The sequence below is a fragment of the Crocuta crocuta genome, unplaced genomic scaffold (genome assembly GCF_008692635.1).
Source record: "Crocuta crocuta isolate KB4526 unplaced genomic scaffold, BGI_CrCroc_1.0 scaffold179, whole genome shotgun sequence".
Lineage (NCBI taxonomy): Eukaryota > Metazoa > Chordata > Mammalia > Carnivora > Hyaenidae > Crocuta > Crocuta crocuta.
Genome location: NW_027551568.1, coordinates 6,124,176 through 6,125,055, shown reverse-complemented (window position 1 = coordinate 6,125,055; position 880 = coordinate 6,124,176). Strand labels below are relative to the sequence as shown.

Genomic DNA, 880 nt, shown 5'->3' with positions numbered 1-880 from the left:
GTGCCTCCTGAGAAACCCAGAACCCACACAGAAAGGCAGTATCACCGCATCCGACCGGTGGGTTCAAGGCCTTTGCCAGCAGGAGGCTGGTGGCCAGGCCTGCGACATGTACCTTTCCCAGATTGGCTGCTTGTCGTGTCTGCCCTGTGGTCAAAGACCCACTTGGACCCTGCTGGGGACCTGGGGCAAGGGTACGAACCTAATTACCTCCGGTGTAAAAGGGGGTGGGGCCTCCTGGGGATTTGGAAGTCGGGTGCCTCGCCTGGGCTCTTCCCCTCTCAGTGCCTTCCCTGCGGTTCTGGGGGAGGGGACGCAGCTTGCAGTGGTTCTCCGTCGGGTGATGCAAAAGGCCTTCAGCCGTGCCCCTGGGGTGTGACGGTAGGGCTCCGGGGACACCGACGCTGGGCCCCAGGCAGACAGGTGCCCGCACGGGGCCGACTCCCCGCTGCCGCACCGCGCGCCGCCGCTCGTCCGGGGAGTCCCGCAGCCAGGCTGCCTCCAAGTCTGCAAAATGACGCCCTAATCCGGGCAGCTGCGACAGCGGCGGAGCCCCACGCCCCTTCACTCCCGCCCTCCCTCCTCCGCGACCCGGACGCTCCCGGCTGCGGCTGCAGTGAGGGGACCCCCGCTTTCTCCTCCCAGCAGACCCGAGAAACCTCTCCGTCTCCCTCCGACGCGGCGCGCAAAGCGCTCTCTCTGCCCCGAATATCGAGCCCTCCAGCTACGCCGGGCGTCCTCCCAGCGCGAGCGGCGTCCCCGGCTCCGGAGGGCGCCCCCCGCACAGCCCGGAGTCTCCCCCTCCGTTCCCACCCGCGCCGCCTCGCCGCGGGGACGCCCCCTTTCCCCGGCCCTCGCCGCCGCCCCCGCCCCCCCCAACACT

The 880-nt window shown here is 69.8% G+C and overlaps 1 protein-coding gene across 1 annotated transcript in view; it reads left to right on the top strand.

Annotated features, from left to right (window-relative positions):
• Positions 1-95: 95 nt before the first annotated feature.
• The window catches only part of NSG1 (neuronal vesicle trafficking associated 1), a 28,019-nt gene continuing 27,234 nt past the window's right edge, over positions 96-880 (top strand). The window contains exon 1 of the mRNA XM_077750385.1: positions 96-191. Coding sequence (XP_077606511.1) covers positions 107-191 — 85 coding nt within the window. The 5' untranslated portion in view covers positions 96-106. The remainder of the gene's footprint in view (positions 192-880) is intronic.